Raw genomic sequence first — 16,765 nt, 5'->3', positions numbered from 1 at the left:
CGACATATAAGAGGACCCTGGGGCGACTTGTAATCGTACAGACAGTGAGTTGTGTTTTCAGGCGGAGTAGCCACATAGGCTTGGATTTCCCAGAGCATCTCTGCTGACCTCTTGTGCTGCAGGGTATTATCTGTGGGATATCAGATTCAGGTGTGTAGCACATTATGTCAAGGTTGTCGCTACACCGGAGGGACTCTGTGTAATTTGGACGCCCAGCTTGTTCTCAGAAGTGCTGAGCTTGTTTATTTCCTTCACCAAAAAGTGTGGCTGCCCGTGGCTCTCACAGGGTCCCGTGCTTCAGGTTGAGGAGGAGCCTTGAAAGAACTGCAAAAGTAAACGACAGCAGGAGCTGAGAGAAGGGAGAAGTCGGCATTGGGTACGACGTGAAGTAGCGTCCCTTCACACGTCTCGCAGCAGGTTGTCACGGTGCGGCTGGGTCAAGTGGATGGACTGAGTGAAGCTGACATGCTGTTCTGTCCTATCAGGCTGATGTATGCACCCAGAGAGGAGACCACAGTCCTCAGGAGCCACATAGCACCTCCCCTGCACCTCCACCTCCACTATCTTCTCTTCCCTTGTCTAGGGGCATGCCTTCGGAACCCGGTCTCAGGTAGGTGACCTAGCCGGTACTCTACATCCATGCTTAAGGTTCATGACAAAACCACAACTCATTTAGGACACACTAAATAACGGTGTCTTTATGTATACTAAGAATGACTGCTGCAGCGAATATAGACAAGGAACTGCTGACTTCTCGATTGTTGTTGTTGTTGTTTCTTTTTTTATTCCAACTTGAGGAAAGAGCCATGTTTGATCAATATTTTGTTCAATAAATGTGTTCTCAGGGTGGATGCGCTGCTCGCTTTCTCTAAACAAGCAATCCATTCAATCTTCTTGTTTGGATGGAGATGGGATTACCCAGAGGACTGCTCTGGATTTACTTCAAATTTTATAATAGCAATGCCAAAACAACCAACAACCAGCCTGTAAAATATTAAGTCCACATCTTCTGTAGTTCCCTAGAGTTTTTAACAATGAGTGATAGAATCAGTGAGAGATTAACCTGGAACAAACGATCACTGTGAGTGTACCTATAGGTATATTATTTAACTTGAATGACCATCTACACACATCTACACAATTCTCAATTCAGAAACATGTAACACCTTTAATGTCAAAACATTCAAGGTTGGCTAACTCATCACAAGTACATCCTCTGAAAGCATCAGTGTAACTAATTATCTAATATGGGGTTTGGATTAGCTTTTATTTTTTTGAAATAATATTTGCTAAATACACCACTTTGCTTTGAGCTTTGCTAGAAATAGAAACATTCAGCCATCACAATTAAGCATTATGTGAAATAAAAGACCTGTGGGATCAATTACAAGGACGTCATTTAGTTTATTTAATGTTCTGCTAATTCACTTTTGCTCCATTCTTTTAAAATGTTGCTGGTAGATGAAAGGAATGATTTTGTATTTCATGCTTCGCTTTAAAATGATGAGCGCACAAGACACTATTGTCATTATCATGCTATTATTTAATCACCATCATCATTGTCTTCATCAAGGACATCATGGCTCTTCAAGCATGTCAGTTCTCTTCCCCCTCTGTATTTTATTTTCCAGTAAATTGCCTTTCCTGTCATCCAACAAGGCAATTTTATTCTTTTCTCCCGTGGCTCTCCCTTTGGAATCCACCAAACAAACAACCTGAGTCGTCATCCACCAAACCTTAGGCCCAACACGCACATGCACACAAACACGCACAGACATATGCACGCACACACACACACACAACCTGTATTTCCTCTGTCTTACGCCCCAGCACCATGAAGGTGACAGAGCAGGCCTCCTGGCAGGAAGCAGCATTTAGAGTGACGGCCCACAGTGGAAGTGGACGTAGATGGATTTGGATGGCTGGGACAGTGTGCTGCTGATGGATGGGAACAAGCAGAAGGGGGGTTGGGGGGATGGGGGGCTAGGATGAGGATGGGGCGGAAAACAGGGGATATTTTCTGCTTCATGTACCCACAGCGTACAGTCAGTCAGTCAGCCGGCAGCTTAGTGACAGCTTCTGTAGTCGGTGTGTAAGTGCTGTCCACCACAGAGAATAAGAAATGGGAGACATGTCGCGATGGGCAGAAAATGTTCTCCTGTAAAGGTGGGCACACCGTGGAAATGTCACGTCGCTCACGGCGGCTGAGTCACCACATCGCAATTTCAAATATGTACGACTAAGAAAATTCAGGACTTTTATTTATTTCATTGGCTCCATATCCCTGTGAGAAATACCAGAGTACAACATGAATGTGATCATACAGTGTGTTGGTGTTGTTGGTCAACAATTTATTTGTGTTGGAAGAGACGAGAGAAATAATGAAAACATAAATCTTTAAAATCTTTATTGCTGTCAACCAATAAATAGCGACCTGGTGCGACAGTTTTCCCTCTGCCGCGATTTTGCTTAATTATCTGATACATGTATGAATAAAATAAACACTCACCTTTTCATCACAATTAATATATTTAAAAAAAACTAAATATTAACTATACAATGAGCTGAATACACCACTTGATTTCTAACAACACTTTCCTAATGTGTATTGCTACCATAGCAATGCTATCAATCAAATCTCAAGCTGATACTGTGTGGTAAGATCATGTTATAATATTGTAACAGCAGGGTCGATGGCAAGTTCTAGGTGAAGCGGATGGAAAAATCCTTTGCTTTTTCTTTTATTCTGTTATTTTATGCAGAAGAAAAGGTGCTGCCTTTCATGACTGCATGAAAATATATTGACAAATGTGATATAACAGCTATGCAAAAATGTCAAGGAGTTTAATTAAGAAATAGAGTTGAATGCTCACTGAATCTGACAAGTCATTGCCTTTTTACTTTTAGTATTTGGAGAAAAATGACATTAATAATTGTTGACATATTTTTTGGCAAAAATCTAAATACTGACATTGAATTTCATCAAGACAGTCTGAACAACAGTTGCGAGAGCTCGATAGTACTTGTAATGTTTCAAATTCTAGAAGAAAGTGAAACTGTTGCAAAAGAACAGTTTATTGAGTGTGTGTGTGTGTGTGTGTGTGTGTGTGTGTGTGTGTGTGTGTGTGTGTGTGTGTGTGTGTGTGTGTGTGTGTGTGTGTGTGTGTGTGTGTGTGTGTGTGTGTGTGTGTGCGTGTGTGTGTGTGTGTGTGTGTATGTGTGTGTGCGTGTGTGTTGCAGTAGTAAGGAGATGCTGACAGGACAGAGGCTCTGCCAGTCGAAGTCCCACCAGGACTCGGTGCTCTCTGCCCTCAACCAGCAGAGGAAGGACGGCCTGCTGTGTGATGTCACGCTGGTCGCCGGCGAGCAGAAGTTCCACGCACACAAGGCCGTCCTGGCGGCGTGCAGCGATTACTTCAGGGTGAGTCCAACAACACCACTTTTTTTTTTTTCCACCTCTGAAAATGACAATTTGAAGCTGGCAGTGCTGTTTAAATTACTTTATTAGTATGTGATGGAAGTTAGTTACTTACTATTTACTTCTTTACTTCCAGTCATTGGGAACACAAGTGAGCAGTTACTTTACAAAAAATTTCCTTCCACAATCAGGTTTATCTTTCTAATGTGGACTTAGTTATGTGATTGTAGTGTTGCTTTGCATTACCTGTTGTCACTATGTGTGTTCATCTAATGATTGAGTTATACCTTAAGTTCATCTGAAGGTAAAGGAGGAAGATGCTCTATAGTCTGAATATTAGCACTTCATGAAGAAACACTTAACAATTGACAACAAAAAGCATACATCTATTTTAAAAGACAAAGTAATGATTGTTTAAGCATGTTGATCAACACATGTAGAGTGTGCAAAGGTTAATGTTACTGATGGTTAGACACAGTGTTTCCGTCAGGACGGAGTCCGTTCAACATTAACTGACATACAGCCAACTGAAGTTTATTAGTTAGTTTAAATAGTTAAAGTTTGAAGATAAGAAATAGATAATCTGGATGTTAAAGTGAGGAGTTATTTCATTGGCCAGGTCAGTGAGCGAAAGCAGCTCTGTAGAACTGTCTCCATGTAGAAACAACGTGAGCAAATTCATTGAAACGTGCAACACATTCATTCATTCATTCATTCATTTTCTTCCGCTTATCCGTTTCCGGGTCGCGGGGGTGACAGTCTGAGCACCGTCACCCAGATCACATCGCACCATTTAAGAACCTTTCTGCAGGTGGTGAGCCCACGGGAAGGTGGCGCCCGGCGTGGGACACGAACCCACTACCCTGACACAGCTAAAACTAAATCACATTTTACTTTATAAAGTGTTAATTCTCATCACTGGTTAGTCAGAGTAACATAAAGGAAGAAGCAGCTTCAAATACACATAACTGCCTTTCTATCAAAAGAACTGAAATAAATGGAAGTTTCACAAGGTCCCAAAGTGGTATGAATGTGATTTAAGAAAAAAGAAAAAAGTCAAGCCAATAAAAAATGAGTTGAAGAAGATGTTAGCTTTTTGCTTAAAAATGTATTTAAAAAAAAAAAAAATGCCTGCACCATGCTCCCCTGCTACAGCAGCTCATCCCTCACCAGCCCACCTGGATCGAGCCCCAGTGTTTGCTTTCTGCTGTTTCTTCAGCTTGATTCCAGTTAAGCTCCAGACGTAGCTGCAGCTCGGCTCGTGCTGTCAGAGAGCCAGACAGGAGATTTCCTGAGATGGGCCGCACAGGGAAAAGTGCACCGATGAGATTTGATTTAGGGACACTGAGCAGATTAGAAGGTAGAAATTAATCTCTCTTGAAAATGAGAGGCAGATTAAATATGTCCAAGTTACCAAGGGATTATTCCTCCTTTGTGTGTGTGTGTGTGTGTGTGTATATGTGTGTGTGTGTGTGTGTGTGTGTGTGTGTGTGTGTGTGTGTGTGTGTGTGTGTGTGTGTGTGTGTGTGTGTGTGTGTGTGTGTGTGTGTGTGTGTCTGTGTCTGTGTGTGTGTGGGTTATTTTTACTTTTCCCTGCAGAGACTTGAGGGTGGGCGAGTCACACTCCTCTCCTCCTTTTGTTCATCCTCCTCTCTTTTGTTCTCTCCTTTTAAATGCTTTCTAAAGTCCCAAACGAGCCGAGCGGCACACCTGTTCTGCTTCTGGGATTATTAGATCAGCCTGTTACAGTAAGCAAGAAAAACTCACTCCGCTGTCGTGTTCCTGTGCAGCAGCTTAACAATATTATCTTCATTTTGTCATCTGACTCCTCTGCTGGCTTTAATTTGGCTCATTTACAGAGGAAATGAAGCTGCCTCGCGTGGAGAGCAGCAACTGTGTTTTCTCTCTTCTCTCCCTGTGGCTCCCTTTTTTTTTCTCGCACTCAGACGGACAAAACACCCGCACATTTAGCAGCGATTATAACACATTATCTAGTCCAGAGGACATGAGTGATTGCGATGAAATACCCAGCCAAGCGTGAGTTGTTTTACCTGGGACTTGTCCCTGAATGTGTCACCTGCCTCTTCCAGTCTCCATCACAGCAGTGGGGTGTCTGGGCAGAGGGGGGGGGGGGGGGGGGGGGGGGGGGGGGGGGACGTGGCATCACATGCCCTCCCTCAGCGAGAACACCCACACACACAAACATACACTCAGCCTCTCCTCACTTTTTTTTTTTGGTTTCTCCCCAGAGAGATTTCCTCTTTTTGCCCTGCAGGCAGGACAGAACTCAAATCAAAAGATCAAAATGAATATTTTACACCCTATACAACACTAAACAGTGATAGCTCTTGAACCTCCTCCAGTGTTTTTAAGACTGAACGATGTTTTCCTGTGGCCTACTCTGAGGAAAGTGACAAAGCATCACGGCGTCACTGATTCCTTTAGTTTCTGAGAAGAAATGACAACATCAACAGGAAGGATGTTGTGGGTAAAGCTTTTAATTATTTTCTACACACACTTACAGTAAAGACAAATGCAGACTATGTTTAGATTAAAAGCATCTCACTAGAACAAGAAGATTTTTATTGCCTCTGGATCCAAACAGTCATTAACAATAATATCTTACAATAGGAGAAACATTAGGAAGTCTGGCAATACTACAAAGTGTGTACAAGTGTGTTACAAAGTGAAACTTTTATGAAGCCTCATGTTTCTGGCTGGACATTGAGGCTTTGTGGACAGTGTTTGTCCAGAAAATGTTTGTTCCATGAGTCAGATGGAAAACAAAATGAGTGTCTTTTGAAGTCGTTCCAATAAATTTGGGATGGAGCTGAGGCCAGTTTTAAAAAGTGATTGAAGAATGTATTGATTTCTGTTCTTATCTGATTACTGCAAGGCACTTGGTGATGTCCTTGTTCTTAAAAGCACTATTTAATTCAACTTTCATTCATTCATTTGATGAAATAATATTCTAGTGCTATGAAGAGGGCTTATCCTCCCATCTTACTATATGCAGCTATGATGTCATAGTCATTCCATCCATCCATCCATTTTCTAGACCACTTTATCCGGTGCAGGGTCACAGTGTGATGGAGCCACATGCACACAAAGGGGCAATTTAGGGTCACCAATTAACCTCACCTGCATGTTTTCGGACCGTGAGATTAAACCAGAGTGCCCGGAGGAAACCCACTCACACGTGGAGAACATGCAAATTGTACACAGAAAGGCCCAGATTGGTATTTGAACCCAGGCGAGTGTGCTAACCACTGCATCACTGTACCACTGTGTGGCCTGGCTTGTCCTCCCACTCTCAGAAAACCCCTGCTTCAGTCACATCACATGTTTCACTTCAGATTTTTCTTGGTTTTATAACACATTCTTGCTGTTGATTGATTCCTGAGAGAAAACAGCTTTGTTGGGATTTGGTGTACTGCGTGGTGTTATTGTGCTCACCTCGTAGCAATCTGTAAATAAACAGAAAGACATCACTGCTCCATCCCAAATTGAAATGTTTTAGACTTGTTCTTACGTGAGTTCAGTTGAGTCACATCTGTCAAGCAGATAGCATTTCTCGGGTTCTATTGTTGCGTGTTCATGTGTGGACTGTATGTAGAGTCGGGTCTTATAAGACAGTAAAGAAGACAACCGTGACGGTGATAGTGCTGATGGCAAATTTTCAGTATACTTCTAGTTCTAAGATAAAAAAAAAAAAAAGATTGCTGAAAAAACCCGAACCCTTTTATAAGTAATGGGATTACATAATCTCACATTATGTAAATTAAAATTCCATTTGAATTCTTAATTTTATAAGATGTGGTTGCATGTAACCACAGATAATGTACTGTATAATTTTATGCAAATTGCCCTTCCAGTGAATGTGCTATACACAAGTATTTGACAAGCCCTGATTTTAGGAGTAGAATATTTGCAAACTAAAACACGGGATGTCTAATATTATGAAGGTCTGGCGAGAGAGTGAACCAACTAATGGTGCACGGTCCCATAGTTCACTCTGAATCACAACACAGCAATTGAACTGAAACGCAAACAGAATGAGTGCTCATTTCTATGAAATGTAATGCCATCTGATGCCATTCTCATGATCCAACCACAGCATCCATGTGCATGAGTGCTGATTAATAATGTACGTAAACATAATGTATCTGTGTATTTCTTCCACTTTCATACAACCTTTCATCCTATATACAAATTTAGGGGTGTAGGGAGGTTGGAGCCGACATTAGGTGAGGGGTTCGGTCACATCCTGAGCAGGATACCTGTTGATTAAAGGGTTTAAGATAAAGATGACCAACTGCACATGCGCATCCATATCTATTGGCAATTTAGAGTCTCAGATTATTTTAATAAGCAAGGAAGATAGAGTACACAGAAAGAAAAATACATGCAGGTACAGAAAGAACATGCAGAGTACATACAATTAGATCCCATCGACAAGTTAAATTCTTTACTGAGGAAAGAGTACAAACCACGACACAAGCGTTCTTCCCTCGTACTCATGTTACATACATTGAATAAGACTTAATTGTTTTTCAACTTAACCTAAGACTGAAGTCAATCCTCTAAAGAGTGATTCCCAACATGTGATGTGGAGGACTCTTTGAAGGGTTGTAAGAGGTTGTCAAAATTTGATTTGCACATGTCAAAGACGTATATAATAGATGTATTAAGTAATTAGAAACTTTCCATTTCTTTCTTGCCACCAAGATGTATAATTCACGGATCAGCTTGAATTAATTTAGTCAGTTTGAAGAACCCAGAGCTTGAAGTAGTACGGTTTTCATGACTACACACCAGCGCAGCAGAATAATATCCGTTCAGTCTCAGAAAGGTTCAGTGAACCGTGATCTTGGTATGTTTTCACACACTTTTCTCCACGTTCAAGTTCAAACACACATAGCTCTTGAAAATGTATTCCCATTTCTTGGCATGATTCAAGATGAAAAACACTGGAACAAAGTTTGACCAGTTGGCCGCCTCAGTCTTAAACCACTGACACACTCACACACACACACACACACACACACACACACACACACACACACACACACACACACACACACACACACACACACACACACACACACACACACACACACACACACACACACACACTGCTTTACAGCTGAGCCTCGGGCTCATTTCTCAGCGGTTCTCGAGGAAGCACTTCTATTATACTTTATCAGAGAGAAGGAGCAATACCACAGTAGAAATAAGCACAGTAAGAGGTCAAAATCACTTATTCACCCACTTCTTTATTCCAAAACACCCTGTGGAGTTTTTGACCACATTGTAGACGTGTCCATGAGTGAATCCCTGGTCTGCTCACCTGCACACCTGCAAGCTGGCGGCAGGCGGTGCAAATCGCTTTCCTGCTCGGGGTTTCTCACCATTACGCTGTTTCAGAGGGAGGGATGATGTGCCAGGAAAAGTGCAGTCATGTGCCAAAGAATCCACGCAGAAAGAGATAGTGGAATGAAGAAAAATAAAATATTTGCACATGAGCCAAAACATTGACTGGTGTGGCATGTGCCAGGACGACCCATTTTAGGAAGCTTCTTTTTCCTGTTCAGATAAAGAACAAAAACATTGAGTCAAAAAGCTGGAACTGTGTAAACAAAAAGCCAAAACACAATGTAGTTATACCATTTTCACAGGAATATATTGTAATACAAAGAGGGCTTTAATATGTTTAATTCTTTCATTTATTGGATCAGGCAATTCTTCCTTTGTCAGCAATAATATTAGGGTGGACAAGTCATTTTGTTTACATTGTTCTCCTTAACATCTCCCTCTACAGTTCAATCAATATGAATTTGAAAAGAGTCCTAAACAGTTTAAAGGGGACATATCATGCTAAATCCACTTTTTTAGCCCTTAAATGCATTTTGTTGTATATTTAGAGTGTTTAGAAGTACAGAAAAGTTCAAAGTAGTCTCTTCAGGTGCTCCGTTGATATCTTTATATTCTGTTTTGGTCATATTTTGCGATCGGTTTCGATTTTTCTATTCTCTATTACGTTTTTTGAACAATGACGTCACAGTATTCTCAGCGGAACTGCCAAATTAGGACATCGACATTTCGAGCAATCCGCCATTTTTGTTTCTCGCTGCGATTTTGTAGTCCAACCGAAGTTACGAGAGGATAAGTCGAAATGTTCGGTTGTTGGATGTAGTAACCCACAAGCTTCGTTACACCGTCTCCCAGCATCAGAACCTTTTCGAAGTGCCTGGTTGAGTTTTATTTTTCACAGAAATGTACCCACATCTGTGGGTAAGGTCATTTTTGTGTGCGCGAAGCACTTCAAGAATGACTGCTTCAGCAACCTCCGCCAGTATAAAGAAGGATTTGCCGAAAGACTTCGTCTGATTGAGCGGTCGGTTCCTTCTATCTATGGAGACGACGAACAGAGCACTTCGGTAAGCTGTATATAACGCTAAAATGTGTGATGATAAGACGTCCCTGTCATTGTTTTGTTAGCATTAGCAGTTGCACCGTCTTCATATGTTAGCGCTGTGTGCTCGTTTTAGATTATAATGTAACTTCTGTGTTAAATAGTCGTAATACAGGCAGTATTGTAGTAGTGGGCATGGATGGAGAAGTTAGTGTAAATATAGTAACACACCATTGCGTTACATCCATATGAAGACGTTGTTCTGTAGGTGCATCATCGTCATTTTCATCTCGCTCCGCCGGGTCCGACTCTGGCTCCAACATGTATGGCTGGATGGACAAATCTTCCGTTGTTGACATTTTGTAAATAATGTGTGAATATAAAGTTTCTGCGCCGCTAGATAATTGTATCTGTTCTATCAAACTACAAAGATGGCCAAACAGGGTGGCGTTGAACCGAGTATCACCTCTGCAACCTGGAGAGGAGGCGAGGTATGAAGTGTCTCATTTGCATTTGAAGAGACCGCCCCAAAACGAGTTGCTCTCAGAAGCACATCAGAAAAGGGGTTGAAAAGGGGCCTGTGGAGCTATAATAATGAGGAATTCAGACCCAAGCATTGCAGTTTCGCGTTGTATAGACCACAACTGTATGATTTATATGTAAAAAGGAAGGATTTAAAAGCATGATATGTCTCCTTTAAGTGGTGCCAAAAAAGAACAACACTATTTTATGCATTGTCAGTCAGCACAGTTTTACAGTGAACTCAAAGAGAAATGTTGGCCTTTAGCAGTCTAGTCCTATACTTCCTGTTCAAATTGCATTCAGGTTTCATCTTAATTTTTTTTTTCCATAGTAAATTGATGTGTGCAGGTTGGACAATCAGATTACAGCAGAAGCCACTATGGGCGCTCTTGTTTGTATCCAGTTGAGGCTGGAATAAAAGGGAAGCCATTGCAACTGCTTCATTCAGTAATTTATTTTGTTCTGTGCGTGGTCTTTTCGATATATTGTTATTGGATTTGTTGCAGGGACAGAGTTTGCCGAGAGGTGAAGTGTCACCGCTGCTGGCTCCCTGAGCAAACCCCTTAACCCCCACCCGCTCATGTTGGGTCAGGAATGGCATCCCACGGAAAAATTGTGCAGATTTAAAAGTGTGATTGCTATTGGATTTGTTTGTAAAATTGAAGTAAAAAAAAGAATATATCAACATTTTAATAAGGACAAGCTACATATGATCAGGCTCTTAACTGAGAGCCTGTTGTTTTTTTCTAGAAACCAAACAAATGTAGAATATTTGTTGTTTCACAAATGACTCCTGTCTTGGGTTTTATTTGAGATGAATGAAAAAGCATAAGTCAAAATGTTGATATTAGCTTTTTTAACACCAGGGTAAAACTACATGATCTGTTCAACTAGGGATGGAGGTAGTTGTACTAGAGGTGATCAGTGTCAATAAACCTTCATAAGCCAGTCGTTTAACTCTTTAGAAATTGCTCATTTCAACACTTTGATATTGTTAAATGTGATTTCAAGACTTACTCTTTATGTTTGGAACTTCTTTTGGTTCAGTCTTCAAAAACACTAATAAATGGTATGACATATTGGAAAAAAAATCTGTTGGAAAGTTCACAATTGTCAAACAAAATCTCTAAATATTTAAAATTCCCCAAACTTTCACCATCATGTTGTCTCATTCCAATCAGCACATTGTAGTGTAGTATGCAATAAAAGTGTTTGTAGCAACTAGGGAAAGAAAACCAAGAAAATGCTGGAAGTGAACATATATTGTTACTTGCCCCATAAATGGTTAGGATTTAAAAAACAAAACAAAACAACCAAAAAACTATTTTCATCAAAGAATGATTGAGGCCATAAGTAACCCAATGATGCCCTCAAACATCCTCACTGAAAGCTGCAGTACTTCACTGGCGGCGTGAGGGAGTCACGAGTCGTCTTCGTTATGATCACGCCGAGCAGACGCACATAAATCTGTGCCGGCAGGCACCAAACTGCAGCATCGTGTGAAAGGACAGCTTTGATGAGCATGACTCTGTTAGCGCAACGTGTCTCTGCGACTGATCTATACCGTGAGTCAGAGGAGCCATCCATCACCACAACCACCGGCACTCCTTTGCGCTCCTCCGCCAAGGTCAGGAGCTTTCACACAGGGGGCGAACACTCTTAGGGTGCCCTCGTTTCTCCACATCATTCTATTCACACTCAGCAGCATGAGGGGATAGACCGCGCTCTTATCACGTGTATCTATGCACAACATTTTACCCTTGTGCACACACTGGCCACAGTTCAGCCACCATGACACCCCGGGTTTCACCATGGGCCCTCCTGTGCTCGGTGGACCGGTAGCGTTTTAATTAGCACAGCGGTAAATCAACAGGAGAGACCGCCTAGGTTTAAAATTCAACGTGGCCTGAGGTCGACCCTGTCTTGCACATCAAGCTCACAGTACAGAGGAGAGGGGAGGAGATTGGTGAATGCTTAAAGTTCATGTGTCTTATGAATCAGCGTGGATTAGATTGAGTTTTGTGGAGGACTGAATGTCGTTTTCGTGACAGAAGAAGATGCTACGATAGTGGGCCAGCCTGAGGGCCTTTGAAGCTTCTAATGCTGATAGAGACAAGTCTCTCAGTCGAGATAGAGTGAGGAAACGGTACGGCATACTGCTACTGTGATTAAAAAGATCCTTTAACGTGGCTTGGTCATTACATACCAAGGCAATAAAACTGTGTGGAAAGTAGCAGCCTACAACAGATCCAATAACTTATCAAAAGCAATGTATGGTTATGCATTATAATCCAGATGAAAATATCCAACACAGGCTCACAGGTTTTAAACCCTTGCTGTGCAGGATGACGGGTAGTGGAAGTGATCTTCATCATGGCCACGTTTGACCCTTATCTCTCTCCCCTTCGGCGCTGCTGCGCTCTGCTGGTTTGCCCTGATCAATGACCCTGTCATCCTCTCACGGTGTGACTCCGGTCAATAGCTTTGATCAGCGAGCAGCAGGCTGGACTCACACACGGCGGGCCCAGACTGCAGACGCTGCGTCCGCGGCTTTGATTTCAAGCATGCACGTGTGTGTGTGTGTGGTGTGTGTGTGTGTGTGTGTGTGTGTGTGTGTGTGTGTGTGTGTGTGTGTGTGTGTGTGTGTGTGTGTGTGTGTGTGTGTGTGTGTGTGTGTGTGTGTGTGTGCATGACAGGGTGAGGGAAAGACAGAGAGGTGTAACAGAAAGTACTGATTGTGCTATTTATTTCTGCTGACCTCCAGAGCCAAGGCAGACAAAATCAATACAGAAAGGTTCTTGGATGTTTACATCTGGCTGGTCTTGATAAGCTACTGTGTGTGTTTTTTACCTCTACATGCGTACACACAAAACCCATTTTTCACCATGTTAGTGCTGCAACAACATAAATATATGATATGATGACTCTACAGGGTTAACACTGAAGGACTGGAGGAGCAAAGCTGGATTAATTTCGCTGTCAGCGCTCATGACTATTGGATTTTCTCTAATGTGGTGTCCCATGGCTGGCTCCCTGCTTGTTTGTTTCTTTTTTTAACTGAAGACAGGAGAATGCCAGATGAAATATTGGTGATGCAGAGTTTTCCTCAGCTGACCGCCAGTGTTTTTCTGCTGTGTGTCATCAGGCCATGTTCAGCCTGTGCATGGTGGAGAGCGAGGCGGATGAAGTGACTCTGCAGGGAGTGACCAGCGTCGGACTGAAGCACGCTTTGGACTTTGCCTACACTGGACAGGTGAGCAGCAGCCACGGTGACTATCACAACTGAACATACAGGAAAACTGAGTACGGAGGAATGTAAAGGAAAGGATTCCTTAACTATGACCTAATAGACCCTTTAGCAAGCAAACTGCCTATTTTCCGCTGCTTAATCATCCTTTCTGTCTGCACCATAGCAGATTTTATTCTTCTATAGTGCCTTGTCTCATCTGCTTTGTAAGCAATTCCATTTGAAGGCAATGGACTGCTCAGTTGTCTCCTTCGCCACTAATTAGCAGCTCCTCTGAGACACTTTTCTACACATGAGGCATCCCATATCTGTACCTCTGTATCATAAAAGCAAGAAACATTTAAAAAAGGAGATGAGCATATACTGAGAGAACAAGCAGGAGAACAAGCCACTGGCTAAATAACTGGTGTTACTGGAAATACTCAGATTGTTTACGCAGGTAAAAGTACTAATACCACAAAATGAAAACATTCCAATTCAGTCAAATGCTCAAATATTCTACAGTAAGTACAATTAGGTACATTTGCTATAGTAACAAAAGGTGCAAAAATTATGAAAGATTAAACAAAAAAAGAATATATCTGTTCTATTCTCCTATAAAACCTGCAGGGACAGTTCTCTGTGTCATGTCGAATGGGACCAAATGCATTTTAAATAAAAGGCACTGGTAAATGCGCTATGATGCACAGGAGTAGAAGTGAAAGGACTTAAAATAGCAGGGGTGAGAGGTATACAATTGAAACAAGCAATTGTGCAGGGTTTCATGCACAGATCTAAGTGCATCAATAGGCTACTTTGCATTTCATGGAGGTACATTGATTACAATGGACAAGAAAAGTATGAATAACCTTGAAAGTAAGCTATAAATAAGGATGTTGATCAAATGTAGTGAATGGCATAAGAAAGTGGACCTACAAATAGAATAAAAATGCCTTAACTTTGTATGTTGTCAACACAATCAAGTAAAAAGGAACACCAGAGTATGAGACCTCTGAGATTCAAGACCTCTGCCAACAACAAATCCACAAACCCTTCTTCACTGATATTGACACGGCTCAGGGAACTGATACAGCCAAATCAACTGAGCACAGTTAATTAACCCACAGATCACGAGAGTTCTAGAACAAAATACAAGGTTACACTTTCTTGTTTTGTATTAAAGCATCTGCGAAATGAAACTGTAATCTGCTGCCAGTATGCAGCAGGCAGAATTCAGTGTAACTGTTCACTGCTGCTAGAGAAAAGAAAATAACATAACGAGAAAATAACAAATATTCTATATCTTCCATTTATATGTGAGCTTTAATAATGTTGTAGGAAACAGGCGACTATTTTTATTAATTTTATTTCTAACATACGTTGTGTTTAATAAAATCTGTAAAATGCTAAATCTACTGTACAAGCAGTACATTTGTAGCTCATTCTAAAAAGTTTATTCAAAATCAAAAAAAAAACTCCACTCCACAGTTATTTCAAATATACCTTAAACAAATCCTGGATTTTAAAGACTCTGTGTTTAATTCCAGCTTTTATCAGAGGACATGTGCAGGCATAGTTCAACATTTCACTCGCGTAAACTGCTCACTTCTCTGCCTGCAGCGGTCAAAGTGCGGAACATTATTCAGAGAAAAACACATTTAAATTCCCATTTGAAAAGGGCACAGCTTTTTACTTCAACACGAAAGCTGCACGAGGGTCATGTGAGTGGCGCCGGTGTATGTCCGTGCCTCGTCACCCCATCAGTAAGAAGAGCGGGCTAAGTGTGTGCGATCATTTCTAATAACCTTCCTTGACCTCTTTTTTTTTTTTTTTTTTTTAAACACCAGCAATTCTCGCTACACTAAGCAGCCTAGCGGCTTATTTTGTATACCGAGAGGCCAAGAACTTTGTGATTACTCCTAATTTTATTTCCGCAGTGGAAATGAGCAACGAGCGAGTTGGTTAGCGGTTTAAGTGGGTCAACAGCAGGCTTGCAAGCCGCCCTGCTTTGGTAGGCTCAGCTCCTGCCTGCCCAGAGGAGATGATAGCAGATGAGACGAGGGACGTATACTTATCCCCACATCGTAAATAACGACCCACTAAAAATCCTTCAGCCACACGTCATAGGCCAGGAGGGTGAGTGCGAAGAACATGCCACCACAGGACGCTCCAAGGCCGAAGTCCGTTAGCAACCTCACCGATGTCTCTCTCAATTAAACATCCTGCAGTGTAGCAGCTTTATTACAAAGACCATATAACCATTGTTTTATGGTCTGAGAGCATGCAGCGAGCGCACATGGATGCTGATCCCGAGGCCAAAGACGTAATCTTCCAGCCCTCCATGTATTTTGTCTTGTCCTCCAGGTGAAAGCTCGCAAGAAAGCAAGTGCAATAAATGTTGGTTTACACAAGAGCTCATCGTACTCCCACACTGAGCCAGGTGCGGTGTTATAAAACGGACTTCTGCTGTGCGAGGTTGAAGTGCCCGCGCTGTAGTGAGCCTCTGGAGTGGAGCAGGATATGAAGAGCGTTCACTTACTGTTATTACAGCCATTATTTTTCAGCTTGTTGCCGGTCGTCTGCTGCCTCACAGGACGCTGGGATAAATATGTATCATGCAGGTGGGGAAGTAACAAATTACAAATACTTCCATTACTGTAATCAAGTACTTGTACTTTTACAGGTGTGTAATTTTACTCACACTCAAATACAATATGCACCATCTAGTATACTTACTTTTAAAATCATTGCGGGTAGACCCACAATTTGAATAGATGTTCAAACCATTTTTGTATCACCGTTATCATTTTAACTGAGAAAAATTCTCCTTTATATGTACATCACAATATGTACATACATAATGTACATGCATAATGTAGTTTTATGCACCTTCTGTCTGTGAAATTAGCTTTAAACATAGATATTTCATACCAGTAAATTGAATTGACTCCCTAACAGGACAATTAAACATGTTCAAAAAGTAACTAATGCTCTAAATAATACCTAAGATATATACTTTCTCCTATTACTGGTAATGAAAGTTGAATTTAAATATCAGTACTTGTTGAATACTAATCCTTTGGAGGCTAATTTTTTTTCCAGATCATGTATATCTTTGTTTATATTCACAGAACACAAAAAAAACAGAAAAAAAACTTGTTGCCAAGGTTTCCTGAAAAATCTA

The 16,765-nt window shown here is 41.4% G+C and overlaps 1 protein-coding gene across 4 annotated transcripts in view; it reads left to right on the top strand.

Annotated features, from left to right (window-relative positions):
• klhl32 (kelch-like family member 32) overlaps nt 1-16,765 on the top strand; it is a 36,911-nt gene that overhangs the window by 1,038 nt on the left and 19,108 nt on the right. For 3 of the 4 annotated variants that reach the window (XR_013935639.1, XM_080471978.1, XM_080471980.1), the window contains exons 2-4: nt 486-610; nt 3,241-3,421; nt 13,501-13,608. Coding sequence is in view for 3 of the 4 variants with exons in the window: in XM_080471978.1 (XP_080328104.1) it covers nt 588-610; nt 3,241-3,421; nt 13,501-13,608 (312 nt within the window). In the remaining variant the exon portion in view is untranslated. The remainder of the gene's footprint in view (nt 1-485; nt 611-3,240; nt 3,422-13,500; nt 13,609-16,765) is intronic. The other variant, XM_080471979.1, reaches the window with a different exon arrangement.

This window comes from Lipophrys pholis, assembly GCF_963383615.2.
Source record: "Lipophrys pholis genome assembly, chromosome: 9".
NCBI classification, from domain to species: domain Eukaryota; kingdom Metazoa; phylum Chordata; class Actinopteri; order Blenniiformes; family Blenniidae; genus Lipophrys; species Lipophrys pholis.
This window is presented reverse-complemented; position numbering and strand designations above follow the sequence as displayed.